General features: G+C 41.3%; 1 protein-coding gene across 1 annotated transcript in view; it reads right to left on the reverse strand.

The window, feature by feature from the left end:
* Positions 1-27,112, reverse strand: part of ANTXR2 (ANTXR cell adhesion molecule 2) — a 280,690-nt gene that overhangs the window by 163,604 nt on the left and 89,974 nt on the right. Inside the window, exon 9 of the mRNA XM_077274548.1 lies at positions 9,689-9,749. Coding sequence (XP_077130663.1) covers positions 9,689-9,749 — 61 coding nt within the window. The remainder of the gene's footprint in view (positions 1-9,688; positions 9,750-27,112) is intronic.

Consider the following 27,112-nt stretch of genomic DNA (forward strand, 5'->3'; position numbering starts at 1 on the left):
CTTAACCCCTTAGTGACAGAGCCAATTTGGTACTTAATGACCGAGCCAATTTTTACAATTCTGACCAGTGTCACTTTATGAGGTTATAACTCTGGAACGCTTTATCGGATCCCACTGATTCTGAGATTGTTTTTTCGTGACATGTTGTACTTCAAGTTAGTGGTAACATTTCTTCGATATTACTTGCGATTATTTATGAAAAAAATGGAAATATGGCGAAAATTTTTAAAATTTTGCAATTTTCAAACTTTGTATTTTTATGCCCTTAAATCAGAGAGATATGTCACAAAAAATAGTTAATAAATAACATTTCTCACATGTCTACTTTACATCAGCACAATTTTGGAAACAATTTTTTTTTTTGTTAGGGAGTTATAAGGGTTAAAAGTTGACCAGCAATTTCTCATTTTTACAACACCATGTTTTTTTTAGGGACCACATCACCTTTGAAGTGATTTTGAGGGGTCTATATGATAGAAAATAACCAAGTGTGACACCATTCTAAAAACTGCACCCCTCAAGCTGCTCAAAACCACATTCAAGAAGTTTATTAACCCTTTACGTACTTCACAGGAACTAAAACAATGTGGAAGAAAAAAATTAACATTTTACTTTTTTTTGCAAACATTTTACTTCAGAACCATTTTTTTTAATTTTCACAAGTGTAAAAACAGAAATTTAACCACAAATTTTGTCGTGCAATTTTTCCTGAGTACGCCGATACCCCATATGTGGAGGTAAACCACTGTTTGGGCGCACCGCAGAGCTTGGAAGTGAAGGAGCACCGTTTGACTGTTTCAACGCAGAATTGGCTGGAATTGAGATCGGACGCCATGTCGCGTTTGGAGAGCCCCTAATGTGCCTAAACAGTGGAAACCCCCCACAAGTGACACCATTTTGGAAACTAGACCCCCCAAGGAACTTATCTAGATGTGTGGTGAGCACTTTGAACCCCCAAGTGCTTCACAGAAGTTTATAACGTAGAGCCGTGAAAATAAAAAATCGCATTTGTTTTCACAAAAATGATTTTTTCGCCCACAAATTCTTATTTTCACAAGGGTAACAGGAGAAATTAGACCACAAAAGTTGTTGTGCAATTTCTCCTGAGTACGTCGATACCCCATATGTGGAGGTAAACCACTGTTTGGGCGCACCGCAGAGCTTGGAAGTGAAGGAGCACCGTTTGACTTTTTCAATGCAGAATTGGCTGGAATTGAGATCGGATGCCATGTCGCGTTTGGAGAGTCCCTGATGTGCCTAAACAGTGGAAACCCCCCACAAGTGATACCATTTTGGAAACTAGACCCCCCAAGGAACTTATCTAGATGTGTGGTGAGCACTTTGAACCCCCAAGTGCTTCACAGAAGTTTATAACGTAGAGCCGTGAAAATAAAAAATCTCATTTTTTCTACAAAAATGATCTTTTTGCCCCCAAATTTTTATTTTCACAAGGGTAACAGGAGAAATTAGACCACAAAAGTTGTTGTGCAATTTCTCCTGAGTACGTCGATACCCCATATATGGGGGTAAACCACTGTTTGGGCGCACCGCAGAGCTTGGAAGAGAAGGAGTGTCGTTTTACTTTTTCAATGTAGAATTGGCTGGAATTGAGATCGGACGCCATGTCACGTTTGGAGAGCCGCTGATGTGCCTAAACAGTAGAGACCCCCCACATATGACACCATTTTGGAAACTAGACCCCTTAAGGAACTTATCTAGATGTGTGGTGAGCACTTTAAACCCCCAGGTGCTTCACAGAAGTTTATAACGTAGAGCCGTGAAAATAAAAAAATCGCATTTTTTCTACAAAAATGATCTTTTTGCCTCCAAATTTTTATTTTACCAAGGGTAACAGGAGAAAATGGACCCCAGAAGCTGTTGTACAATTTGTCTTGAGTACGCCGACACCCCATATGTGGGGGTAAACCACTGTTTGGGCGCATGGCTGAGCTCGGAAGCAAAGGAGCGCCATTTGACTTTTCAATGCAAAATTGACTGGAATTGAGATCGGACGCCATGTCGCGTTTGGAGAGCCCCTGATGTGCCTAAACAGCAGAAACCCCCCAAAAGTGACCCCATTTTGGAAACTAGACCCCCCATGGAACTTATCTAGATGTGTAGTGAGAACTTTGAATGCCCAAGTGCATCACAGAAGTTTATAATGCAGAGTCGTGAAAATAAAAAATATATATTTTTTAACAATAAAGATTTTTTAGCCCCCAAGTTTTTATTTTCACAAGGGTAACAAGAGAAATTGGACCCCAAAAGTTGTTGTCCAATTTGTCCTGAGTATGCTGGTACCCCATATGTGGGGGTAAACCACTGTTTGGGCGCATGGCAGAGCTCGGAAGGGAAGGAGTGCCATTTTGGAATGCAGACTTTGATAGAATTGTCTGCGGGCGTTATGTTGCCTTTGCAGACCCCTAATGTACCTAAACAGTAGAAACCCCCAACAAGTGACCCCATTTTGGAAAATAGACCCCCCAAGGAACTTATCTAGATATGTGGTGAGAACTTTGAATGCCCAAGTGCTTCACAGAAGTTTATAATGCAGAGTAGTGAAAATAAAAAATATTTTTTTTCCCACAAAAAAGATTTTTTTAGCCCCCAAATTTTTATTTTCACAAGGGTAACAAGAGAAATTGGACCCCAAAAGTTGTTGTCCAATTTGTCCTGAGTATGCTGGTACCCCATATGTGGGGGTAAACCACTGTTTGGGCGCACGGCAGAGCTCGGAAGGGAAGGAGCGCCATTTTGCAATGCAGACTTTGATAGAATTGTCTGCGGGCGTTATGTTGCGTTTGCAGACCCCTAATGTACCTAAACAGTAGAAACCCCCACAAGTGACCAAATTTTGGAAACTAGACCCCCTAAGGAACTTATCTAGATATGTGGTGAGAACTTTGAAAGCTCAAGTGCTTCACAGAAATTTATAATGCAGAGTAGTGAAAATAAAAAAATATATTTTTTTCCAACAAAAAAGATTTTTAGCCCCCAAGTTTTTATTTTCACAAGGGTAACAGGAGAAATTGGACCCCAAAAGTTGTTGTCCAATTTATCCCGAGTACGCTGATGCCCCATATGTGGGGGTAAACCACTGTTTTGGCGCACGGCAGAGCTCAGAAGGGAGGGAGTACCATTTGACTTTTTTAGCGCAAAATTGGCTGTCGTGTTTGGAGACCCCCTGATGTACCTAAACAGTGGAAACCCCCCAATTCTAACTCCAACCCTAACCCCAACACAGCCCTAACCCTAATCTCAACCCGATCCATAATCCTAATCACAACCCTAACGATAATCACAACCCTAACCCCAAAACAGCCCTAATCTCAACCCTAACCATAACCCTAATCAAAACCCTAAATCCAACACAACCCTAACCCTAATCCCAACCCTAACCCTAATCCCAACCCTAATCCCAAACGTAACACTAATCCCAACCCTAATCCAAACCCTAACCCTAATCCCAACTCTAACCCTAACTTTAGCCCCAACCCTAACTTTAGCCCCAACCCTAACCATAACTTTAGCCCCCGTCGTCACAAAAAAAGTTCAATGTAACCTTTTTTTTGTACGTCGCGTCCGCCATTTCCGCGGATGCGTGGCCGTAACTCTGCCCCCTCCTCCCCAGGACATAGACTGGGCAGCGGATGCGTTGAAAAACTGCATCCGCTGCCCACGTTGTGCACAATTTTCACAACGTGCGTCGGTACATCGGGCCGACGCATTGCGACCGCCCCGTACCGACGCAAGTGTGAAAGAAGCCTTAGGCTACTTTCAGACATAGCGCATTTTTGAGCGCTATTTTGCGGGCGCTTTTCAAAAATGCGCAATGTCATTTTCGTCTGCCGGCAAAGTGAATGAGAAATTCACTTTGCCGTTCAGACACACCGCAAAAAAACGCGGCGCTTTTGTCTGCAAACACGCCGGCGTAAAAAGAATTGACATGTCAATTCTTTACGCAGCGGCGTGTCTGCGTATCCCCCTAGGGCCCCATATTACCTTCCACACACAGCGCCTTTGTCCTGGGTGTCGGCGTCTTTGTACGGAGGGGTTGACACCCAGGACCGGACGTGACGTCGGACAGGAAGAGGGAAGCCCCCGCCCCCCAGTGAAGCAGCATGGAGTCCTTCTGTGTGTGTGTGTGTGCGTGTGTGTGCGTGTGTGTGTCCCCATGCGACGCTAGTGCCACCATTGTGCTAAGTCGCCGTATGGGACTACTACTCCCATCCGGTATTAGGATGGGAGAGTTGTCCCTGTGTCCGGCGACTTAGCACAATTGTAAAGTTACACAAAACACCTACACACAATACACATACATGACACACAGTACATACAACATATAACACAGAGTATATACTCACCAACAGCACACTTGTAGGCGAAGCCCTCGATCCTCCAGGAAAAAATCCAAAAATAATAAACCAAATTCATACTCCCTGTCCGCAGAATCCATAAAACGAGTGTCCCACGCCGATCGGCTGCTCTCCGGCGATACACTGCCAGGAGCGAAGCTCCTAGCAGTGTATCGCGTACTGTTCCGGAGTTCAATGACTCCGGCGTCTCGGTTAACAGCAGTACAGCTGCGTTGAACTTTCCCACGCAGCACTGCCGTTAAGCGAGAGTGCCGGGGTCAATGACCGCCGGTAAACTCGCTCGCGCATGCGCAGTGACACACCGACAGGAACTATGGCTCCTGTCAGTGTGTTGCTGCAGCCGTGGAGAGCAGACATATCTCTGGATGTGTCTGTTCTCCATGGAAAATCTTGATACGTGGCACTTAAATATGTGGCAATTAAATACGTGACACGTGGCACTTATACGTGATACGTGTCACTTAAATACGTGGCACTGAAATACGTGATACGTGGCACTTTGATACGTGGCACGTGTCACTTAAATACGTGGCACGTGGCACTGAAATATGTGGCACGTGGCACTTTGATACGTGGCACGTGTCTCTTAAATACGTGGCACGTGGCACTGAAAGATGTGGCACGTGGCACTTTGATACGTGGCACGTGGCACTTTGATACGTGGCACGTGGCACTGAAATATGTGGCACGTGGCACTTTGATACGTGGCACGTGGCACTTTGATACGTGGCACGTGGCACTTTGATACGTGGCACGTGGCACTTTGATACGTGGCACTGAAATATGTGGCACGTGGCACTTTGATACGTGGCACGTGTCACTTAAATACGTGGCACTGAAATATGTGGCACGTGGCACTTTGATACGTGGCACGTGTCTCTTAAATACGTGGCACGTGGCACTGAAAGAAGTGGCACGTGGCACTTTGATACGTGGCACGTGGCACTTTGATACGTGGCACGTGGCACTGAAATATGTGGCACGTGGCACTTTGATACGTGGCACGTGGCACTTTGATACGTGGCACGTGGCACTTTGATACGTGGCACGTGGCACTTTGATACGTGGCACGTGGCACTTTGATACGTGGCACTGAAATATGTGGCACGTGGCACTTTGATACGTGGCACGTGGCACTTTGATACGTGGCACGTGGCACTGAAATATGTGGCACGTGGCACTTTGATACGTGGCACGTGGCACTTTGATACGTGGCACGTGGCACTTTGATACGTGGCACGTGGCACTTTGATACGTGGCACTGAAATATGTGGCACGTGGCACTTTGATACGTGGCACGTGTCACTTAAATACGTGGCACGTGGCACTGAAATATGTGGGACACGTCGCACAAAAAAGTTACATGTAGTTTTTTTTGTGTCGACGGTCCGCCGAAGCACGACGCATCCGTCGCACGACGGATGCGACATGTGGCAATCCGTCGCAATGCGTCGCTAATGCAAGCCAATGGAGAAAAAACGCATCCTGCAAGCACTTTTGCAGGATGCGTTTTTTCTCCAACAACGCATTGCGACGGAAGCCAAAAAACGCTAGTGTGAAAGTAGCCTAACCCTAACCCTAGCCCTAACCCTAACCCTAAATTTAGCCCCAACCCTAACCCTAACTCTAACCCTAACCCTAACTCTAACCCTAACCCTAACCCTAACCCTAACCCTAATTTTAGCCCCAACTTGTCTTCTCCTGCCGGCCGGCAGATGGCAGCAGATGGCGGGCGCACTGCGCATGCGCCCGCCATGATGAAAAAGCCGGCTGGCAGGAGAAGACAGAAGAGGACCCAGGGACCCCGGGTGAGTATGATAGGGTCCCCGAATCCCCCTATTTCTCTGTCCTCTGATGTGCGATCACATCAGAGGACAGAGAAATAACTGATCGCTTTTTTTTTTTTTTTTTTTTGCGGTCACCGGTAAACTGTTAATTACCGGCGATCGCAAAGCAGGGGTCGGTGCAAATCGACCCCGATCATGTTCTTTGGGGTCTCGGCTACCCCCGGCAGCCGAGACCCCAAAGAACATCCGGGTGCCGGGCGGCGGGCGCACTGCGCGTGCGCCCGCCATTTTTTCCCGGAAAAAAGATGGCGGCGCCCATGGGGAGACACGAGGAGCACCGGGGGAGGTAGGTAAGTATTGGGGGGCTATTGGGGGCCATCGGGGACCACATTTCTCTGTCCTCCGATGTGCGATCACATCGGAGGACAGAGAAATTAAACGGCAAATCGCGTTTTTTTTTTTTTTGTTGCGACCGCCGGTAAACGGTTAATTACCGGCGATCGCAACTCGGGGGTCGGTAAAACCCCCCCGAATCATGTTCTCTGGGGTCTCGGCTACCCTCGGCAACCGAGACCCCAGAGAAAATCCGACTCTGGGGGGCGCTATTCACTTTTTCCACAGCGCCGTTAATTAACGGCGCTGTGGTTTAAGTACCCTTAGCGGCCGCCGTTAAAAGGCGTATCGGCGGTCGTTAAGGGGTTAAACGAATCATCATTAGACAGTAAACAGGGAAAAGTAAACACAGAGAGTGTAGTTAGCGAATGGTAGGGGATTTGTAGAGCAAGTATAGTAGAAAATAGATTAGATTATGGGACAACACAGACAGGGTATTAGGGAAAAAATGTTATGCCTATGGACCACCCTTAATAACGAGCGTTTTTTTTGTTTTTATAGAAAGTATGTATAATAAAAGATTAACATAAAAGAGCAATATGCAAGGACCGATGCAGCCATTTCACAGTACACAACATAGGCACATTTATAAGATTATCTCAGCACAGGAACATTTTTTAACACATCTAATTGTAGAACTTATTTTAATTCCAATATTTATTGATTAAAATGCACTTTGGAAAACCACTTTAAAGGGACTCTGTCACCTGAATTTGGAGGGAACAATTTTCAGCCATAGAGGCGGGGTTTTCAGGTGTTTGATTCACCCTTTCCTTACCTGCTGGCTGCATGCTGGCTGCAATATTGGATTGGAGTTCATTCTCTGTCCTCCATAGTACACACCTGCGTAAGGCAAGATTGTGTGGCGCCCCTAGGGGTATTTGCCACAAAAAAATAGTTATTGACACTAAATACAAATACTAAAATAGCAAGACTGCACTACCATCTCCGTCAGAAGGGGGAGCTCCAGAGACTCCCCTTGATCCATTCTGGTCTAAGAAAAGGATTGGCAGTTGGGTTGAGGTGCTGAAAGTGAGAGGTCGTATAACTGAACTCCTAACAGCCCTATGATGGATTATAGGCCCGTAATACCCATAGTAGGAAAAGAGGAATAGAGAAAAAGGACATTGTGAGAACCGGGTGGCAATAATTTCTACCCAAAATAGGCGCAGAGACGGATACCGGATCCGTGGCTATATTCGTTATATATAATACAGCAACCGGAAGAAAGTGAGGTGATATCAGCTTCACCAGGGTAAGACGCAGCAACAGATACAGAGTTCAGCGGTACTCCCAGAGTGGGTAAGCCGACAAAAAGGACTTGGGTTGTCCGTCGAACCAGAGCACAGAAGAGACAGATTGGGTCGGCAGCCAGTTCACATACAGCAGCAGGGCCATACAGAAACTGCGCATAATAAGAGGTGGAAATCCTGACAGGGTCAAAGTAATTCAGAGTTCTTAAACAGACTCCGGTGACAGTATTGGTTGCAAATCCCTTTTTGTTGAAGTAAACTGGTTAAACGTTTCAGCGCCTCAGTCTTTCATTTGGACAATAGCCATCGATCCAGGATCGGGGTCATCACAGCTGAGAGGACCTGCTGCTGATCAAGTAAGTGTCTGTTCCTTCATGATATCCCTTACACTGTGCATCGCCTGAGGCCACAGCACCGGGTCAAGCCACTAGTGACATCCCCCTCAAGAGACGGACCTCATTGATCTGGTGCTAGGTACCTCGGTCTCCCGGGCGTCACAACTGCCTTGTGCAAGCACGTACTACGGAGGACAGAGAATGAACTTCAATCTAATACTGCAGCCAGCATGCAGCCAGCGGGTAAGGAAAGGGAGAATTAAACACCCGAAAACCCCGCCCCTATGGCTGAAAATTGTTCCCTCCAAATTCAGGTGACAGAGTCCCTTTAAGTTCGCACAATGAGTTTTTGGTGAGTTTTTTAAGCTGTGCAAAAAATGCAGCCTCTTACAGTTCCCGCAATAACCATAGTCCCTCTGTATGTAAACCATGTCTCATATCCTGCCGGGTTTGGTAAGGAGATTGCAAAAGTCGACAACTTAATTACCGGCTTTCATGCTATCTAGCTCTGTATAGGTGTCTCACTGACACTATATATATATATATATATATATATATATATATATATATATATATATATATATATATTTTCACAAATATTTGAGCCCATGGATCAATCCTATGTCCATTTTGCAAGCCGGCGAGAAAATCTCGCCGTACGGATGCCATACGGATGCCATACAGATGACACACGGATACTTTTTTGAGAAAGAATCACATCTTCACATTGATCACTGTCCAGGAACTTTTCTGCGTATCTCGGCAGTAAAAAACGGACCGTATTTTTATACGTTAGGTCTGACCCCGGCCTTAGGTGCAGAAATGCTGCATAAAATCTGGTAAGATCGAAAGCGTACCACATACTCATTATAGGAACGTAGCCTTATATTTACATTTCTCGAATTAAAGGAATAATAATCAACACATTATTGTTTAGAAGTTCAAGCTAAAAGATGATAATGGTGCTCCAGCCCCATAATCCTATGAAAGAGCTGAGAAGAATGTTTATGGCTCGCTATAGAGCTAACTTTGCTTTTGCCACCTTCCCAGCTGTTTTGCTTTTTAATGCACTTTTGATCATTTTTATGCCTTGCATTGCAGTGTCTTTTTTTATGAACATGTAACGTAGAAATGTTTCATTTTTTTTCTCGAGCCCAGACTCTGGATTACATTGTTGTCAACTGCTGATCCATCAATAAACTACAATAAAGCTTAAGAATAGTAAACCTTGTATCTGTAGGGTATAGCAAAATAAAAGAATGGTGAAGTAATATTGAAAAATAAATAGAAATGTAGCATTTTTGCTTTGAATACATTTAAGGTAGTTATCGTTAAAAACTTTTATTTATTTTTTCAGATAAACTTACTTTCCATAAAATATTTGTACATGAATATTTATCTCGCTGTAAGACAGAATAGCCAGAAAAGGAAGTTATACTTTATGTGGCGCAAGCAAATACTAAAAAAAACAAGATGAGTGAAGTTAAAGCAAGATAGTACACCCTGCAGTCAGGAAATCGTAATATAAACATCAATTTACTTACCGCCAACACAGACAGATGATGGATCCACATACAAAATTTCTGTGCATGACTTCTTTAAGATCTGCAGAAAATAAAATGTGCTTGCGTTAATATATGTGCTTTTATCATTTCATGAAATTACTTTTTAATAGTACTTTTTTTTTATTCAAATGCTATTTTATACCTTAAACTGAGTATATTGATGTAGTTTTCATTTTTAAATAAAGCTTTTTTTTAATAGTAGAAGTACATAAAAGGAGTTCACATCAGTGTTGGTCACTCCATTCTGGCACAGATTGCTATTTTTCGCCATCACATGAAAGCGTAGCTTAATATGTATTGTGCTGTAACTGAGAAGAACTTTTAAAGGGGTAATACAGTTTCAGCAAATACTGTACTTTATTCTTTGTATCGTTCCAATATTCTTTTTTGTACCAAATCCTCACAATTTTTATAATTTCTCCTTTCAATAATTGGAGTTAAAACAGAGGTTACGTTGCGATGCTTTTTCTGTAACTCCCTTCACTTTTATGTGAATCATGGAAACTTTAGAGAGTGTTCAGATATCTCAGAGCTAGAGATGAGCGAACCCGAACTTTAAAGTTCGGAGTTCATACTTGACACCCATTGTCCGGTGCTGAACTCCGAACATGGACTTCTCCTGGATGTTCAATTTACGGGAATCTGGGAAGAGAGAGAGTACAAGTTCAGGTTTGGGTACAGTTATGGTACCCAAAGTTCGATCAGGTACCAGAACTCGAACTTCCACAGGTCTGCTCATCCCTACTCAGGACTCCCAACCTTCAGAGTTATTGCAAAGATACAGATATTCTCATCAGGCCCATGAATAGCTCAGATAGGGATACTATTTTGAAATAGAAAGTATGTGGCTAAATATATAGTTTTTCATTTTCTAACACACAACCTTTATTTCCAGAAAGCAAAAATATCCCTGTAAATTAACAATAATTGCAGGAGAAATAAGGGTCCTCCTTTTCCTTTTCACCTTTGTCTCCTTTCTGTAAGGAATTACACCAAATGTTGTATAGCATAACTGCAAACAATTATTTTCCTTTAAGGTATATTTTTGTTTCAATCTGAGCAATATAACAACAAACTTATCAGTGCATCGCCCTATGTAAATACTGCAACAATTTCCAAGTGGATGTGAACCGATATAATATATATGCATCCTGACAATAAAAGAGATAAATGGTTTGCAGATGAAGCAAGCAACTAAATATCTTCCTGTATGTGCTAAGTGCTACTAAAATTCAGCTTAAAAAAATGTTCCCATAAAAATGAAACACGTTTAGGTTTTATTTTCCCTCTTTATCGGGGTCTATGAGAATGGTGATGCATTGCTACTTGCTTTAAAACTGGCTGTTACCGCAGGGAATGAACACAAACCAGCTAGAGAATGAAGAATGCACCCTCGGACTAGAGCGATATGTCAGCGGTGCCAGAAGAACATTGATTATGTGCCATTATTATAGATGCTTGTTACACATTCAACGAGAAAAGAGTACAGTAATATCTAGTGAATAATGTAATAATTGAGCAGAGCATTAAATAACACTAACTGTCCTGTTATGGAAGATTGCCACTAAAACTCGCCATCAATGTTCCTTGTAAACACTGAGTGCCGAGGGGAGGCTTTTATTCTATCACACATGTATAACTCTAGCACTTCCATGTTGTCTTATGATAAACTACCCATTTTCTATTGTCTGAAAGTCCAACATTCATTACAAGTTGCAAATCATAAAAATAACGCGTCTTTATTTCTTTTAACATTATCATCTATTAAGAAATTGCATGGATAACACTTCTACAGTACACTATTATTATTATTATTTCAATATTAGTGCTACTTTTAGCCCTGGCTGTTCCAACAGAAACCAGTAGGATGAAAAGAAAGTAAAATACAATAGGCCTGATTCATCATTTCTAATTATTTTTAAGTCATTTTTTCTGTTTTTGTCTCATGGTATTCGCTGACATTTTTTGTGCCAACTTCTTCAAAATGCTTTTCATTTTTGCCTTTAACCCCTTCACGACCTTGCGATTTTTTTGTTTTTGCGTTTTCATTTTATGCTCCCCTTCTTCCCAGAGCCATAACTTTTTTATTTTTTGATCAATATGGCCATATGAGAGCTTGTTTATTGTGGAGCAAGTCGTACTTTTGAACGACACCATTAATTTTACCATATAGTGTACTGAAAAACTGTAAAACAAATTCCAAGTGCAGTGAAATTGCAAAAAAAAGTGCAATTCCACAATAGATTTTTTTTTTTTTTACCTTCCTCACTAAGTGCTTAAACTGACCTGCCATTATGATTTCTCAGATCAGTGCGAGCACAAAGATAAAAAACACGTATAGGTTCTTTTTATTTGAATAAATAAAAAAGGCTCCATTTTAGGAGACCTGTAGCGTCTTCATTGTCCTTGATCAGGAGTTGATTGAGGGCTTACTTTTTGCGAACAGAGCTGACATTTTTATTTATATCATTCTGGGGTAGATACAATGTTTTCACCGTCTGGTTTTGCATTTTATTTTTCGTAATTCTGGAGTTTTGATTTTTTTTTTCCTTCTTACGTTGTTTCCCGATTAATTTAATTTATATTTTGATAGATTGAACATTTCTGAATGCATGCAGACGTGTGTTTTTATTATTTTTTTGTCTTTTATTTTAAATGGGGCAAAAGGGGGGTATATTTTATAAAAAAAAATTGAAACATTTTTTTTTACTTACTTCAATAGTCGCCATAGGTTGTCATGCCAACACATCGGCACTCAGCTATCAGGAGCGCTGATGGGCAGGTCTTATGACTCGCTTCGAGTTAAATGCCGCTGTCATTGATTGACAGCAGCATACAGCCGTGGGTGGATCGCAATTCCACCCTTGACTGTTAGAGGCACATGACAGCTGATCAGATCAGCTTTAATGTGCTGGGAAAGATTTGGGCTCACGACCTTTGACGTATCTATATGTCAAAGGTCATGAAGGGCTTTACATGTTTTGCAACTTTTTAGCACACAAAATTCCCATTGTCTGTTTAAAATGACACAAAAATTTAGTAAGAAAATTCAGGAGGACATAAACAGTCTGCGGGTGGAAATGGGTGGGTGGGGACTGTAGTAGATTTGCACAAAAAAATTTGCAACTTCTAAAAATCTGCAATTGATGCATCTGTTAAAATCATCTGGAAATCCTACACCCTTACCACAATGACAATCATAAAAAACAGGTGCACACAAATAAAACAGACTCGATTTGATGCAAATCAGATCTCAGTGAACTCGAATAATTTGTAATTTGATATTCGCGAATCACAAAAAAAAAGGACTGGCTCAATTTTATACATTACAGAAGATTAATGAGTATGAAATAAATTGCAACAGCACTCACCAAGCTTCGTGTGGTCCAGTCCTTTATTGAGACATATTAAAACAGCGTCTTCCTGGCTCAGGGGAGTGCAAGTTGAGGGGAGGTGAGCAGGAACCTCCCCTCAACTTGCACTCCCCTGAGCCGTGAAGACGCTGTTTTAATATGTCTCAATAAAGGACTGGACCACACGAAGCTTGGTGAGTGCTGTTGCAATTTTCTTCATACTCATGACATGCTCATCTTTTTTCATGCGAGCACCTCCTTTGTTCACGTCAGGCTCTCCTTTCACACCGCGGTTGGACTGTGACAAGTTTGCTCTAGGTCAAGAGGCTGTGCAGCACTGCTTTTTTTCTATTTCAGATTACAGAAGATTAAATCAACCATAGAAGGCTGATGTGACCTTAGGTGCACCTGTACGGGCTTCACCATAATGATGTGGAGCTGTCACATCACATGGTATAGCCCAGCCAATCAGGAAGAATAATCATAAACTGCACAAAAGCCTAGGCAGGGGATACAGCATTCATTTAAGGCCACATTTACACATTCAGTATTTGGCTAGCATTTTACATCAGTATTTGTAAGGCAAAACCAGGAGTAGTTGAAAAATACAGAAGTGGTGACGTGTTTCTAATATACTTTCCACTGATTGTTGTACTCCTGATTTTGGCTTACAAACACTGATGTATACTGATGAAATACTGACCGTGTGACTTTTCCTGTAGGTTGATTTAATACAGTGAGAGAACATCAACACTCACAGCACAATAATAAAGAAAAGAAAGTCCTACAACATTGGATAAATAGTCCAGAAAATAATACTGCAGTACAGAAACAGATTAGAATAGTAATCTACGAGTAATACGATCACTCAATTGTATAGGAGTGCAGTTTATGTACATATGTCGCCAAAAGGTGGCCCTATTGAATTTGGGTGTTACTGGATGGAGTTTAGGGTGTTTCTAGTTTAGGTGGTCCACCTTGAGCCAACAGCAATAGTGGTAAGTATACACTCACCGGCCACTTTATTAGGTACACCATGCTAGTAACGGGTTGGACCCCCTTTTGCCTTCAGAACTGCCTCAATTCTTCGTGGCATAGATTCAAGAAGGTGCTGGAAGCATTCCTCAGAGATTTTGGTCCATATTGACATGATGGCATCACACAGTTGCCGCAGATTTGTCGGCTGCACATCCCAAAGATGCTCCATACAAGGCAGGATGGATCCATGCTTTCATGTTGTTTACGCCAAATTCTGACCCTACCATCCGAATGTCGCAGCAGAAATCGAGACTCATCAGACCAAGCAACGTTTTTCCAATCTTCTACTGTCCAATTTCGATGAGCTTGTACAAATTGTAGCCTCAGTTTCCTGTTCTTAGCTGAAAGGAGTGGTACCCGGTGTGGTCTTCTGCTGCTGTAGCCCATCTGTCTCAAAGTTCGACGCACTGTGCGTTCAGAGATGCTCTTAGGCCTACCTTGGTTGTAACGGGTGGCGATTTGAGTCACTGTTGCCTTTCTATCAGCTCGAACCAGTCTGCCCATTCTCCTCTGACCTCTGGCATCAACAAGGCATTTCCGCCCACAGAACTGCCGCTCACTGGATTTTTTTTCTTTTTCGGACCATTCTCTGTAAACCCTAGAGATGGTTGTGCGTGAAAATCCCAGTAGATCAGCAGTTTCTGAAATACTCAGACCAGCCCTTCTGGCACCAACAACCATGCCACGTTCAAAGGCACTCAAATCACCTTTCTTCCCCATACTAATGCTCGGTTTGAACTGCAGGAGATTGTCTTGACCATGTCTACATGCCTAAATGCACTGAGTTGCCGCCATGTGATTGGCTGATTAGAAATTAAGTGTTAACAAGAAGTTGGACAGGTGTACCTAATAAAGTGGCCGGTGAGTGTGCATTAAGACATACTGATGAGACATGCAGGTCATTATTTATCTGTTACCAGATTTTTGTCACAATCTGTGAGAAGCATATTGTGGAGACAAAGAACCTGATTTGATCTATGTATCACTTATTGTGCTGGTTTGTGCAAATATGATAAAATGTATAAAAGGGTATGTGCATATGTTGAGTAATTTTTATTTTGTGTGCGCTTTTGCCTGCCTTTTTGCATGCGTTTTTGATTAATTGGAGTGAAGTCAATGGTGAAAAAGATAGGCCAAAAATGCAGAGAAAATTACTCAATGTGTACAGTGCAATATGATACCAATAAATTTGGAACACGTTTTTGGAGGGTTAAATACCAATGAAATGTACCCAAGAACAAGTAATACTGCATGGCAGAGAAATGTAACCGGGCAACATTTTTAAACTTTTTTGGGGGGTTATATATCATTAAAATGTACCCCGGAACACGGCATAGTGTATGGGTAAGAAATGTGAAGAAACAAGCTAAATTTTCAAACATTTTACTCTACTGTTACATACCACCAAAATGTGACAGAAAGCACGTAATACTCTATGGGTGTGTAATCTAATCCAAAACAATTGTTCTATGCTTTTTGTATGTTTACATACCACCGTAATGTAACAATTACCGTGTTAAACTGTACGGATAACTCATTGAATGCATAAAAAAGTATAGTTGATGTACTTATACAGTCTTAAAGGCTTTGCAGAAAGTGCAATGCCAGTCATAAATTATGAGGGGGGTCATCTATAGACCAATGAAATGCAACAACTGGCAGGCCACATTAAAATATGGAATATTAAAAACACGTTATGGGTATGTGCACACGATCCGGAGTTGCTGCGGGTTTGCCAAACCTGCAACGGCCAGATGTTACAGCATAGTGTATGGAATTTCAAGAAATCCCATGTCCACTATAAATCCACAGATGCCCAAGGATCGCCCATGGAAATCGAAATGCGGCACGTCTTTCCGCGGATTCACCTGCGTTCAATAGAAGGCAGCTCTTTGGACACAGCAAAACAAGCTGCATCCAAAACATTGCTGCTTCCAGATCATCTGCACCAGGCCTATATATTGCTGTCATCCGCTGGTGTGGAAAAGTGTGGGCTAATCCAGGCTTTGTTCATTTTTAGGAGAATGAGCCTGTCTGCATTCTCTGTTGACAGGCAAAAGTGCCTGTCTCTTATGACCCACCGGCAGCACTAAAAACCTGCTCACACAAGATGCAGCCCAACACCTTTAAGGCATAGAGGGACAGCTCATGCCAGGTGTCCAGCTTTGATATCCAAAAGTTGAATGTCACAGCGAAATTAGGCAGTATGTTGGTTTCATCTGCCAGGTATTGCTGACATTATAAGAACTTTGAGCATAACTATTATAGTGGTGCGCAAGTAGGGGCCCAATCCGTGTCCAGTTACATATAAACTGGGCACACACTATGATGCAGTGTAAGGGGTTTAATAAGAAACAGTACATATAGTAGTAGACGTTTCGGTCTATATGACCTTCATCAAAGTACTAAAGTAATGTACCAAAGTAAGGGAGCAGACTTTTATAATGCGCGTGCCTAATGACGTCAAGTAGCTGTGGATGTAGCGGTGGACGCGGTTTTTCCCCACATCTCTACATATATATATATATATATATATATATATATATATATATATATATGTCATTGAGACACACACATATATAAATATATATGTATATATATATATATATATACTGTATTTATATTTAATTCAGCGCGAGATATGTGAAAAGCCCGTAATTCAATTCAATTGCCAGCTTTTTCTTTCTCCTTCACAAACCCGACAGGATATGCGACATGGTTTACATATAGTAAACCATCTCATATCCCTTTTTTTTTTTTTTTGCAAAATTTGGGCGCTGTAGCTTGTAAAATAAAGGGTTAAATCGCGGAAAAAATTGGCGTGGGCTCCCGCGCAATTTTCTCCGCCAGAGTGGTAAAGCCAGTGACTGAGGGCAGATATTAATAGCCTAGAGAGGGTCCATGGTTATTGGCCCCTCTAGCTAAAAACATCTGCCCCCAGCCACCCCAGAAAAGGCACATCTGCGCCTACTCTGGCACTTGGCCACTCTCTTCCCACTCCCGTGTAGCGGTGGGATATGGGGTAATGAAGGGTTAATGTCACCTTGCTATTGTAAGTTGACATTAAGCCAGATTAATAATGGAGAGGCGTCAATTATGACACCTATCCATTATTAATCCAATATTACGAAATGGTTAATAAACACACACACATTATTTAAAAGTATTTTAATGAAATAAAGACACAGGGTGTTGTAATATTTTATTATACTGGTAATCCACCTGAAGACCCTCGTCCTGTAAAAAAGGTAAAATAAAAAATCAACAATATCCCATACCTTCCGTCGTTCTGTCAGTCCCACGATGTAAATCCATCTGAAGGGGTTAAATCATTTTACAGCCAGGAGCTGTGCTAATGCAGTCGCCCCTGTCTGTAAAATGTTGTGAATGAATGTAATGCAGGGGAATGTCCTGTAGTTACCTTGAGTCGCGGTGATGCGCCCCCTGCTGGATGTCTTCATATGAACTCGAGCGTGGGAATTTTTCATACACACTACTAACATTAGTAGTGTGGAATATGCAAAAAAAAGGGATATGAGATGGTTTACTGTATGTAAACCATGTCTCATGTCATGTCGGGTTTGTGAAGGAGAAAGAAAAAGCCGGCAATTGAATTACCGGCTTTCCTATAGAACACCGCTGCATATATCTCGCAAGTCACAGTGCTGGACCATGTGTAATCCGTATTTTTCTCGCCCCCATAGACTTTCATTGGCGATTTTTTTGCGCAATACGGTGACAAACGCAGCATGCTGCGATTTTCTACGGCCATACAAGACCGTATAATACAGATCAGTAAAATACGGCAGATAGGAGCTGGGACATAGAGAATCATTGTACCGTATGCAATCCGTATTTTTTGCACCTCTCATACGTCCGTAAAACTCGCTAGTGTGGCGCCGGCCTAAATGGCAACGCTGTGCTAGCACAAAGATTTGGAATTTCCTGATGATGGTAAGTCAGAATGTGCAAGGATAGGTGCAGGGCAGGAGGCATCTGTACCAGTGTTTTGGACAAAGGATTAGGAGGCACCTAGAACAGTGTTATCACAAGATGGCACCAATTGTGGACCCAGGCGTACATACCTCCGAGTCAGTGCTTACATGACATGTGCCTGATCATACCGGTGGTGATCAGATTCTTAGAGGTCAGACCCCTACTGATCTTTGCATGGCACAGTTTGCAAATGGCCATTTGATGGTCTCAGAACTCTCTTTAAAAAAGTCCCACTTGGGAACACCTCTTTGATGGACAAATTCATTCAGGAGTGTCATTGCTCTACAGAACAGTTGCTCTACAGAACAGTTGCCTGCCTTCTGCCTCTTGTCAACCCACAGCCTCTTACTGTCTGTTTTGGTGCTGCTGATCTCTCCACCTCAGCGCTGATGGCCTCCCTCTGCATGCCAGCTTCCCAGGTTGGGTTAGTAAATTTGTCATCCACCACCTTGTCTTCCACCAACACACCCTGGTACTCATGACTTTGTGACTTAACAACAACAAGACTTAGCGGCAACTATGTCTCATCTTCATCGTCCTCATTATCCCATATTTTCTGTTCACCATCATAATGTTCTTGTGGCCATGGCTGCTCTAAAGTTTTTGCATCACTAAACAGCATGTCCTCCTGTCACTCTTGAAGAATGCAGGTAGAGAGACCACAATCAAGAAATTATGTTGTAAAGTGCTCCTCGGAGTGTCCTAGTGAGGGATCACTAGTCTCCTGGGACTCAACATGGTGGGAGGATAGAGGCTTAGGGAGAGTATTAAGTTATACAGACTTTAGGCTGGTGAGAGAGGACCGTGTGGAAGACTCTGTGGTGCTGCCAAGCCTTATGGAAGCATTATCTGGTATACAACTGGCCACCTGTTCACACTGCTCTGGCCTCAGAAGTGGTTTACCGTGCCTACTGCAAAGTTTTGCAGGAACCTGGATGGGCGTGTTTCTTGTACTCCATCAACACCTGCCCCATGTCCTTGGCATCTTGGTGCACTATCATCAGCACTTGCACTTACTTGTCCCTTAATGCATGCCTTAAGCAATTTGTAATTGCTAGGAGTCTTGAAAGCAAGTTTATTTTTAATAAAAGAAATAAATTGGTCATGTGCATCAGTCAATATGTTTTTTTGTGCGTTTACTCCACCGTAATGTAAAAGAAAGAACGTAACAGTGTATGGATGACAATCAAATTCTATCCAGAAAAATGTTTCAATTATTTTTCTCAGTTTTAGAGATAACACAAATCTTCACAGACCATGTAACACTGTATATATGAGAAATGGAAGCCTACAAATTTTTTTAAAGCTTTTTAGGGTATGTGTCCACTTTCAGGATTGCATCAGGATTTGGTCAGGATTTTTCATCAGTATTTGTAAGCCAAAACCAGGAGTGGGTGATAAATGCAAAAGTGGAGCATATGTTTCTATTATACTTTTCCTCTAATTGTTCCACTCCTGGTTTTGGCTTACAAATACTGATGAAAAATCCTGACCAAATCCTGATGCAATCCTGAATGTGGACACATACCCTTACAGATCACAGAGATGTTCACAGTCCATGTAACACTGTATGTCTGAGAAATGGAAGCCTATAACATTTTTAAAAACTTTTGTTCACTTTTAGGCTATGTTCACACAGTGCAGATTATTTGCGGTTTTTTAGCGTTTTTGCGCTATAAAAACGCTATAAAACCGCAAATAATCTGCATACATTAAGCATCCTATCATTTTTAATGAAATCCGCAATTTCTGTGCACATGATGTGCGTTTTTCCGCATGAAAAACGCATTGCGGTAAAAAACCGGACATGCTCATTAATTTTGCGTTTTTTTCGCGGTTTTCCCACTGTCTAATGCATTGGGAAATGTTTGGGAAAAACCGCGTCAAAAACGCGTCAAAAACGCGCAAAAAAACCGCGCAAAAAAACGCATGCGGTTTTTATGCGGAAATCTGGCAGAAATGTCCGGATTTTCACAGGAATTTTCTGCATCAATTCCTGAACGTGTGTATGGGGCGTTAGAGATCACAGAAATGTTCCCAGACCATGTGACCCTGTATGACTGAGAAATGGAAGCCTACAAATGTTTTAAAAAATCTTGTTCACTTTTAGAAATCACAGAACTGTTCACAGTCCATGTAACACTGTATGTCTGAGAAATGTAAACCAACAAAATTTTTTAAATATTTTTAGCAGTTTTAGAGATCACTGAAATGTTCACAGACCACGTAACAGTGTCTGAGAAATGGAAGCTTACAAAAGATTTAGAAGCTTTTATTCACTTTTAGAGATCACAGAAATGTTCACAGACTGCATAACACAGTTTGAGAAATTGAAGCCTACAAAATTTAAAAAAACTTTTGTTCACATTTAGAGATCACGGAAATTTACCCCGCATTACGGAATAGTGTATGGCTGAGAAATGGAGTCAGGGGAAATGGTTCAACAATTTTTGGTTCTGTTACATAACAGAAAAAAGAACCTCAAAGTGTGTAATCCTTGATGGATCAAAATATATTCAACTTTTTCAGCCCACACAAAAAACAACATCTATATAATTGCCAACGGACTGCACAGGCCTATTATCAGTCTACAGAGTGGATGCTGTCACTCTCCTTGCTTCTGCTACTCTGGCATCAGTGCATGGATCCGGGTGGTGCCTGTCCTTTTATAATCCCTGATCATGTCAGATTACCAAATCACAGTAATGCTACAACAAGGATGGCTACTGCAGTACAATGACTGACAAGTAATCCCCACATGCTTATTGCCTGCGTAACAGATGCCAAAGATGCAGGGCAGGGATTCGAGTTTTACATCGATCACAGCCCATTACTCGCAGAGTAACGAGCACATCCATTGGAGCACTTACTGATCTTATGCAAAAGTTATTGTGAATGGGAGCAGAGGAATTTGTAACATCACCTATTGCTGAAGGTGGATCCTGTTTTATCAGCTGCTGTGTATGAGGCTTCTTCAAACGTCCATATGTGGTCCGTATGTCCACATACTGTCCGTTTTCTAAGGAATGCAAATACAGACATATGCAATCCATTGTATTCAATGGGTGTGAGTTTTTCACCGTGTGTCTGTGTGAAAAACCTGCACACTGATGACACACGGATAACAATCGGTACAGTTTGTGCTGCTCCCTGGTGCCAGCCAACTGTGGAAGGAAGCTGTCATCACTGTCTCCTGCTCGCACTGAGATCAGCGCGACCAGGAGACCATGATGAGAGTTGTCATCAGCGTGACAAGTACCGATGCCAGGGAAGAAGCGGTAGTTTGTGCTGTTCCCTGGCCGGCACCTGAAGGCAGCTCTCATCATTGTCTTCTGCTTCCGCTGATCTCATTGCGACTAGGATACAATGATGGAAGCTGAACTCAGCAGGAGCTGTGTACCTCCTGTGTATAAAAAATTATTAAATACGATCTAGGTATTTCCCCAGTTACAATTTTGACATAGTATCCTTCATGCAGATATCTTTAATCATTGGTGATGGACTATGTACACCTGATATATAGGGCATTTGAAATATTATATTTTATTTACCACAGATTCAAGGGTATGTGCAATTACTGACAACACATAACTTATTTCATATCTATTGTATTGCGTCTATATTATAGTTATCTCCATTGATACATGCATTGGGACTTCTAATGAATGGTTTGTTACAACAATAATACCACTTTATCTTGCTTTTCTCCTGGCATCCCGTGGCCACAATTGTTTCAGTAGAACCTCCATTGGTTCATGCTTCATATTTGATATGTGCCCTTTTCTTTGCCACCACGTACCCATTTGTACACTAATAAAAGCTTTTCAATAAACATCTATGTTTAGGCTTTTTTAATTTTCATATTGGTTTTTGTTTCCTTCCGTTTGGTCTATTCAATTATCCAGCAGATGTACAAGTATCACAACTACATGTGTAGTATCAGCTCATTATTTACAATATTTGTTTAACCAAGTTTATATTAAGTAGATTATATATAACTTGGATTAGTACTCTTTTGTTCAAAAACTGTTCAAGAAAAATTAGATATGTGTGTGTTTCAGTATTGTGGTATTCCTTTGTCTTATAAAATAAAGTTGGTACATAGTCACTGTTCATATTCTAGAAGGAAGAGTTTGTTCTGATGACTAGAACGAAATGGCTATTGGTATCAGCCTTTAATACGGCAATTTTCAATTTTAAATTGGAAAAAAACTAGACATCATTCTGTGGATCTCTGGGAGGAATAATACAATATTTTTAGTGCCCAATAAACTGACTGTAAGATTCCAAATGGTCTTAGACTTAGCTATATTATTTTCTGTGTGTTAAGGTACAATGTGGGAACCACATTCAATAGCTTTTATGAACATTATTGTTTTAATATTAGAATATCATGTATTGCAGAACAAAGGAAGGACTCATATCATTTTAGTCATAGTTTTACAGACTATTATGTGTTTCCCGTGTTGAGCCCCTGCGGCAGAGATTGATCAGGAAAGATGTGTTCTTGGAATACATAACATGTTTATTTTGAGGAACAACATTTATTTCAGAGCTGGATACTATTCACTTTCTCTGTCTACATTACCTGTCAATTATGTTACATTTGATGGCCGTGAGATGCATTTTCCAGAAAGCTTAGATGTATTTCCTGCCTGAGGCTTACAATAAATTCTATTGTGGTCTGTTCTACTTCCTTTTTAAGCTCTTCACCACTGAGAGATGTTTTCTGTTGGATCTAGGTTACATGCTTGTCAATAAATGTGTGCATTGTATACTTTTATAATATTCTGTTAGCTACTACACAATGGTTGGATAATCAAAATGTGTGCAATAAATTGAAGGTTCATATGTTACAAAGTCCATCATCACAATATGTTTTCTGATGGTTTAGCTTTAGTATGCATTACTGTCCACTAAAGGAGAAAGGACCAGTATCCAATAAATTGTTAGGGGCCCCAGGAATCAGACCACAGTGTACAAAACATAAATATTTCTATAGCTGTATATCTAGATAGCTAGCTAGATAGAAAGATAGCTAGATAGATAGACACAAACTTAGACAAAACTGGAGAAAACTGATGGTGCCCCTAGAAAAGAATAAAAATTGACCATAGGGACATTTAAAGGTGTGCCCTGTAATTAGCATCACCTGTGTCTACAAACTCAAAGTCGGCCTGCCTATTAAAAGTGTGAAAAGTAGTCACTGTGCTGTTTGGTATCATGGTGTTCGTGGTGTATACCAGTTGTCATGCATTTGTAAAGCATTTAGTACTGGAAAAAATGGACCTCTTAGAAACATAGCAAGAATGTATGGAAAATGGAAATCGTTTGTTCTGATTAGAAATGGGCGAACTCGAACAGTAAAGTTCGGCGTCCGTACCAAACACCTACTGTTCGGGCACTGACAAAGAACACGGACTTCACCAGGAAGTCCGTGTTACTGTCCGGATTCGCCTTCCCCCAACACCGGGTGTTTGTTGTGCTGTTGTGCACTTCAGCTGTTCGGCTCCACAGCGGCATGTGTTGCGGCTGTATGACAGTCACAACACATGCATGGAGAACAGCTGATCGGCCGGAGAGATCCAGGAAGCTGGGTTCCCTCTGCAGTTTATTCGGTAAGCTGTGTATTACAGTTACAGTGAAAAACATCGTAGATCTGTCCTTACTCTGCAGACTAGATAACAATTAACTTTTACCAAAGTAAAAGCATGGAATATGTAACTTGGCATGGGATAGATGCATTATATTTTTTATAATGAATGCATTGGAAATATGACTGCTTCTCTTTTCCGTTGATTTAGAAAGAAATAGTTTCTTACTTTCAAGTGATGCCAAACATCTGCACACTGAACATGTGCCACGACAACACACAATGGCAGCTCCTAGCTAGTGTGATGACACAAACTAAAGAGGAAGAATGACTATGAAATTTGAGATCTAGGAAAACAATTAGGTCAATTTTCTTGATGTAGTGAACAACAGCCAAGTTATATATCAGGATCTTCTCATGCCGCTCTTACCCTTTTACTCTAAACTGTTGGCATGAAGCAAAGAGATGGACAAGCGATCAATTTCTAACATAAATATAATAATCATCTGGTACACATGAATAGCACCTAGAATTACCTCCAAAAACTGTGATTAAAAGGTTATCTGTGGAATAATTATTTTTGGTAGGAAGGGTTCCTCACCAATAATATGATCACAAGCTCTCTGTTGAGACCCACACCAATCATTTGCAGACTGGTTAGAAAATTGTCAGAAATTGTTTTACTTCACTGAAACACTTCCAGAGAAAACAAGTACTGTATTTTCAGTGCCTAATCCAATTGGAGTAATTAAAATATAATTTTTATTATTTTCAAACACAGTGTAAAGTCAAGGAAATTCAGGGCAAAGATTGGGAGGGCAATGTACTGTATATACTCATGTATAAGCCGACCAGAGTATAAGTCGAGGCACCCAATTTTCCCACGAAAAACAGGGAAAACTTATTGACTCGAGTATAAGCCAGGTACACATAGTCCCCTCATGTCTCCCATGTGCGGGTGTCTGTGTGTGTGGTAACAATGCTGCCGGTACTGTTAGTCACAGCACTGCGGGATCATGCTGGCAGATGTCAGCGTGATTCCGCAGCTGAATGTGACCTGCAGCGGTGAAGCAGGCTTGGCCCGATGAGACTACTGCTCCCATCCGGCTATGTCTGGTGTCACTGATAAAACAGTAACAGCAGGTGTCGCTGATGGGAGAGTAGCATCATCAGCCAGCGCCTGGACCAATTAGACTACTGCTCCCATCGGGCTATCTCTGGTGTCACTGATAACAGTGACAACAAGTGCCGCTGCAAAAACGCCCAGTAACAGCAAATTGGTGTTAATAACTTCGCTAAGGATGTGTGCGCATTTGTGTAGCGGATTTGCTTGTGGAAATTTCTGCGCGGTTGCTGCCTGTCTTGGCAGAAAACGCAGTTGAAATTACTAGCGGATTTGATGCGTATTTGTATGCGGATTTGTAAGCTAAATAAAGATATATTATTAAAAAAAAAATTGTGATATCATTTCCTTGTTCAACCCCTCTTTATCATTCTCCATTGAAGATCACAATATCATTACATGCCATGTTAAAATATAATGTTTACACACAGAAAACAAATATATATATAATACCAAGCCCAAAGTTTAGTAATGAACATGTGTCAGATACCCTCATTAATAAAATGGTACATAAAGAGTTAAATAAAAGACACACACACACGAAATCTGCGTGAAACACAATATCTGTTTATGAACAGCTGACATGTGCCCAGAATAGCCACGGGTGGAATCGTGATCCACTCGTGGCTATTAGCCCATTAAATGTCGCTGTCAAAGCTGACAGCGGCATTTAACAAGTGCTTCCGGCAATCACGCCAGAAATCCGCCCACCGGTGACCCACGTCACGTGATCGTGGGTCACCACACCGTTGGCATGAAAAAAGGAGGTCTCCTGGAGACCTCTATAGTTGTCAGTGCTGGCTTTTTGTGAACGCCACCCAGTGGAAGGAATAACAAGAGGATCTGCTATATTGGACCTAATTCTTACCAACAGAAAGGAAATGGTTGACGAAGTACGGGTGGCTGTTTTTTTTTTGCTACATTACTGTACACATAAGATAATTTTTTTAAGTCAGCACAGTATTGGATTGTGAGTACTTATGCATTGCTAAGCACCTGTTAGTAATCTATGGCTCTCACATCCTAACAGTTCTACCTGTTTTCAGTCACTTCTTTGCCAATGGTAGTGTACCAACTTACTTCTGTGGGAATTTTCTTTGTGCTTTGAGATGCTTTTAAAACTTATAAGACTTCAGTTCAGCTGTATTACTGACTAGATATGAACAACTATTTAGAGCAGAATTGGATTCTATTCAGATACTGCAAAAATTTGCATTCACCAAAATTCAAAATTTTTGTAATAGGTTTCCTCATAGATTGAGCAAAGTGGCAAACACTGCCATTTTTCTGCGTCGATAAGGTCCATCAATAGGTAAAAAAAATTCTCTGCTCCTCAATGTCACCCATCCGGTTCTTGCCAAATCTTTCTATCACCGCCGCTAATGATGAAATCTTCAGGCTGGCAATGACCAGACCAGTGACAAGAGGTAAGCAGTAACGTGAGGATCATTTTTTCTATCTTTTCCATCTTACATTTATTATGTTTTGGGGTCTGGAGAAATCCCAGAGCATATTAAGGGACATTAAATTTGCAGAGAATAACTTCTCTGAGAATGAAATTTCCCATGAAAATCTGTACCAACAAGCAAATTCCAGTTTTGTCTGATCCATTCATCTCTATTACGAGTACAAAGACTCATCGAAGGGTATTCTGTGCAAATGGCATCAGGCGGTGACATGGTTTGTATTTTTAACAAACCTTGTCGCCTCTTATGCAAAAGTATGATCATTTTATATATTTATACATTTTTGGACCGAAGTCAAAAGTGGATATTTTGTATCCACTTCTGTCTTAGCTCAGAAAACTGCATTAAAAACTGCATGTGTGATTTCATCTTAAACAAAATGGTTGAGTAATACAGAAGAAACCATTAACGCTAACCTCTATTTTGACTACCAGTCCAATACATGCTATAATGTGTAGACATAATGTAATTCTCTGACTTCCTGTGAACTTCAAGATCCTATGTTCATATATCATCAAACCCCTTCCGGCAACTCTCAGACACCAGCGATATATATATAACAGAGACATAGTAGACAAATCTATTGATGAACAGCAAAGTTATACAACTCCCCTAAATCACACTGTTTTTCTATACAGTTTCTATAAGAATCTTTAGGCTGGAGTCACACTAAACATATAAAAAAATCGGTCAGAGTCTCACTGCCGAGAGTACACGAGTGTTCTATATATGGTAATACGTGTGTAATGCATTTGCAATGCAATGCAATGATGCGATATTCTCAGCCATTCATCCGTATGACATCCGTATGGCTTTCCATTTCTCACTGATTTT

The sequence above is a fragment of the Ranitomeya variabilis genome, chromosome 1 (assembly GCF_051348905.1).
Source record: "Ranitomeya variabilis isolate aRanVar5 chromosome 1, aRanVar5.hap1, whole genome shotgun sequence".
Taxonomy (NCBI): domain Eukaryota; kingdom Metazoa; phylum Chordata; class Amphibia; order Anura; family Dendrobatidae; genus Ranitomeya; species Ranitomeya variabilis.